Consider the following 3,392-nt stretch of genomic DNA (forward strand, 5'->3'; position numbering starts at 1 on the left):
GATGGACAATTTTTTCACACGACCTTCTCAAATAGGTTTCCCAAGCCTAATGATTTAAGATGAAGCCAAAAGGTATCAAGGCTACAACTAAACTTCTTAATCGTATCTAAAGTGTTTTCTGCATTAAGTTTATTGTTAAATAACAGTGGCGTTGTAAGGAATACCATTGGCTTAGATAGCGACAGGCTATATAACAATACCCGAGTGAACCAATTTACAAAGCGATTTCTGTCCACTTTTCGGACTGGGCCCACAGCCACTTGGCCATCTGGTCGTCGAGGGCAGCGGGAGCTACGGATGCCAACTGGCAGTCGCTGAAGTATTGACCCGATACATTTTCGAGGTCGGGATCCAAGGCGGCATACAACGTGGTCTGGGCTCCGTTCCTGGCTGATTTCATCATAGACCAGAGGAGCGGCCTCAGGATTGTTCTGTAAAAGCAAATAGTTAACTCGACTTATATGGAAGGGCGATTCGAAGAGGACACACTCTACCACATACTGAGCGAACTTTGTTTGGAAGAAGACCATGTTCCTGGCAATCTCCGTGGCTGCTAATCCAGGATTGAGGGCGTTCACCGTGACACCCGTCCCCTCCAGCCGCTTGGCCAATTCCCGGGCAAAGAGTATGTTGGCCAGCTTGCTTTGGCAGTAGGCCACTCCCTCGTCGTAGAAGTCGGAGCTGTTGATGTCCTCCACATGAATCTGACCCCGCTCGTGGGCCTTGCTGGCCACCACCACCACACGGCTAGGAGCTGACCTCTCCAGCACATCGATCAAGAGGTTGGTTAGGAGGAAGTGGCCTATGTGGTTCACTCCTAGGTGCGTTTCGAATCCCTCTTTTGTCAGTCCGCGCGGCTCCCAGAAGACACCAGCATTGTTGATCAGGATGTGCAGCTCCCTTTGCTCTTTCTTGAAGCTTTTGGTAAATATATTATCAGTATAAGAGTAAAGCATTTGTTTAGGTTATGACTCACTCTTCTACAAACTTCCGAATGGAATCCAGTGAGGACAGGTCGCACTCCTTGGAGAAAACATTCGAGTTACCCGTCATCTTGATAATTTCCTTTCGAGCTCTTTCCCCCTTTTCCTTATTCCGGCAGGCCATGTAAACAGTGGCTCCTCTTCTGGCCAACTCCAACACCGTTTCCTTGCCAAGACCCGTGTTTCCGCCAGTAACGATGGCCACTTTTCCCGTCTCATCGGTCTGCTTTCTGAACTTTCCCCCCTGCATATACAGCCTAAATCGGGGTACAATAATGCCAGTTAATCGGTGATTAGTGATAACTACTTTTTCGTCACTGATATACGCTGTTGATAACGCTGCTCAGCGTTACATTTCAAATCGGCGCCTCTTACTTACCTCACACAGACGGCGATAATTCCGACAATTCCATGGGCCAGAAGAAAGGGGGCAATTTTGCGTAGAAAATTAAAAATGATTTCCATACTAGTTGATCGGTCCGGCCGTATTCGTGGTCTCTTGCAGAGTGCCAACGCGGGCAAAATTTCGCAAGTTTTTAAGTGATCGCCGCAGCGATTACTGGACGACAACTGATAAAACTGATAGTGCCGGGTTCTACAAGTAGCCTGTAATCAGGGAAACACTACTCAACACATTTAACATAGATAATTGCGACAAGGAGCCGAAAACTGATTCACTTTAGCGACGGCTTGAATGTTTCCCACTGGTGAAATGACCCTAAACTTTTGGACCGAAGGCTCAAGTTAAAAAAGGTAATGGATATACATATCTATTTTAAACAAATGATGTAGAAATTGCCCCTAACCGGTTTCCGAGTACAAACGTTCGTACGCATTCAAATTATGAGCTTTTAACTGTCTTTAGCCGGCAAAAGTTGACCGAAGCCAAACTTAACTAAAATAAGATAAATGGTAGAACTGTTGTCTGTAGAAAACGTAAAATTTATGCGGGAGACAGAAGTAACATTTTTTTACAATGCGAACTAGTGTATTTTTATCATTGTAGGCGTGGTCCACTTTTCACTGACTGCCCAGAGCCACTTCGCCGTCTGACTGTCGGTGGCAGCCGGTGCCATTTCCTTTAGTTTGCAGTCGCTGAAATATTGTCCCGTCACCTTCTCCAGTTCGGGATCCAGAGCCACATACAATGTGGTCTGAGCACCATTTTTGGGAGTCTTAACAAAGGGCCAAAACAGTGGCTTCACAAAGAGTCTGTAAGGGAAATATCCTCTTTAGTAAATAGGCTTTTGAGGTATACTGTTTAGTACCAACCCAGCAAAGAAGTTATTGAAGAAGGCCATGTGCCGGATAATTTCCGTGTCCACCACACCTGGATGCAGGGCATTTGCCGTCACTTTGGTGCCCTCCAATCTCTTTGCCAACTCCCTTGTGAAGAGTACATTGGCCAACTTGCTCTGGCTGTAGGCCTTGCCCTCATCGTAAGACTTGTCGCTGTTCAGATCGCCTGTGTTAATTTCTCCACGAGTGTGCGCCAAACTGGAGACATTAACAATTCGACTGGGAGAGGATTTCTAATGGTAGAAATGGTTAGAAGGCTGGTAGGTTTATAGCTATAGTCTTGCTGTACCTTTAGCAGATCCAATAGCAAGTTGGTGAGCAGAAAGTGGCCCATGTGATTCACTCCCAGCTGCAGTTCGATGCCATCTGAGGTGAGAGATCTGGGACAGCGCATGACACCGGCGTTGTTGATAAGTACGTGGAGGTGGTCCTGTTCCCGCTTAAAGCTGCGGATGTAGATGGTAGGTCATATAAGGGATTATAGAGATGTATCCAGGCTTACGCAGCAACAAAGTGGCGGATGGACTCCTGGGAAGCCAGGTCACATTGACGGCAGTACACATATTTGTTCTTCGTTTCCAGAACGATTTCCTCGCGGGCCTGTAAGAAGAATTTATAGGTAAGTCTAATTTCAAGAATTAATCCCATGAAGCACCCACCTCCTCACACTTCTTCAAGTTCCTGCAGGCCATGTAGACAGTGCCACCGCGCTTCGCAATCTCCCTGACCGTTTCTTTGCCAATCCCCGTGTTGGCACCCGTCACGATGACCACTTTGCCGGTTTCATCTGTTTCTTTGGTGAACTGACCGCCTTGCATAAGGTCCCTGTAATACAAATCAATGGATAAAACTAACGAATCCTGTGTGGAAAGCGGAGCACCCACTTGACAAAGAAGGCAAATCCCGTCGTGGTTCCTGTGAGGCTCAGCCAGAACACGGTGCGGCTCTTCAAAAACGCAAATAGTGACATTTTACGAAAACAAAAATATACAAATTGGCTAGTAAACGAAAACAGCTGTGTTTATGCTGTTGAGGTTAACAGCGCACGTTAACAGCTGGTTATCGATATTTTCGGTCATCTGTGACGGAGCTTTTCTTTTTGTTGTTGTT

The 3,392-nt window shown here is 46.5% G+C and overlaps 2 protein-coding genes across 4 annotated transcripts; both read right to left on the reverse strand.

Annotated features, from left to right (window-relative positions):
• Window positions 1-112: 112 nt before the first annotated feature.
• LOC119549285 (retinol dehydrogenase 12) lies at window positions 113-1,492 on the reverse strand. 2 transcript variants are annotated; one of them, XM_037857233.1, is made up of 4 exons: window positions 1,363-1,492; window positions 977-1,240; window positions 490-918; window positions 113-431 (listed from the first exon to the last, which is right to left on the reverse strand). In XM_037857233.1, the coding sequence occupies exons 1-4, from the start codon at window positions 1,446-1,448 to the stop codon at window positions 215-217; spliced, it is 996 nt and encodes a 331-aa protein (XP_037713161.1). In that variant the 5' UTR covers window positions 1,449-1,492; the 3' UTR covers window positions 113-214. The 2 variants fall into 2 exon arrangements, with proteins under 2 accessions (XP_037713161.1, XP_037713162.1); XM_037857234.1 differs by having other exon boundaries at window positions 215-431; window positions 502-918.
• Window positions 1,493-1,573: 81 nt separating this feature from the next.
• On the reverse strand, window positions 1,574-3,374 carry LOC119549284 (retinol dehydrogenase 12). 2 transcript variants are annotated; one of them, XM_037857232.1, is made up of 7 exons: window positions 3,167-3,374; window positions 2,942-3,107; window positions 2,785-2,882; window positions 2,572-2,728; window positions 2,256-2,515; window positions 1,968-2,195; window positions 1,574-1,589 (listed from the first exon to the last, which is right to left on the reverse strand). In XM_037857232.1, coding segments are annotated over exons 1-7 (996 nt in total). In that variant the 5' UTR covers window positions 3,253-3,374; the 3' UTR covers window positions 1,574-1,588. The 2 variants fall into 2 exon arrangements, with proteins under 2 accessions (XP_037713160.1, XP_037713158.1); XM_037857230.1 differs by lacking the exon at window positions 1,574-1,589 and having other exon boundaries at window positions 1,910-2,195.
• Window positions 3,375-3,392: the final 18 nt, after the last annotated feature.

The sequence above is a fragment of the Drosophila subpulchrella genome, chromosome 2R (genome assembly GCF_014743375.2).
Source record: "Drosophila subpulchrella strain 33 F10 #4 breed RU33 chromosome 2R, RU_Dsub_v1.1 Primary Assembly, whole genome shotgun sequence".
Taxonomy (NCBI): Eukaryota; Metazoa; Arthropoda; class Insecta; order Diptera; family Drosophilidae; genus Drosophila; species Drosophila subpulchrella.

Bases quoted from the DNA above. Each gene is read 5' to 3' on its own strand.
- LOC119549285 (XM_037857233.1), bottom strand. From the start codon at position 1,448: ATGGAAATCATTTTTAATTTTCTACGCAAAATTGCCCCCTTTCTTCTG. The intron at 1,241-1,362 runs GTAAGTAAGAGG...ACCCCGATTTAG, and splicing joins ATTATCGCCGTCTGTGTGAG to GCTGTATATGCAGGGGGGAA. The intron at 919-976 runs GTGAGTCATAAC...ATTTACCAAAAG, and splicing joins ATTCGGAAGTTTGTAGAAGA to CTTCAAGAAAGAGCAAAGGG.
- LOC119549284 (XM_037857232.1), bottom strand. From the start codon at position 3,252: ATGTCACTATTTGCGTTTTTGAAGAGCCGCACCGTGTTCTGGCTGAGC. The intron at 2,883-2,941 runs GTGGGTGCTTCA...TTCTTCTTACAG, and splicing joins ACTTGAAGAAGTGTGAGGAG to GCCCGCGAGGAAATCGTTCT. The intron at 2,516-2,571 runs GTACAGCAAGAC...TTCTACCATTAG, and splicing joins TGCTATTGGATCTGCTAAAG to AAATCCTCTCCCAGTCGAAT.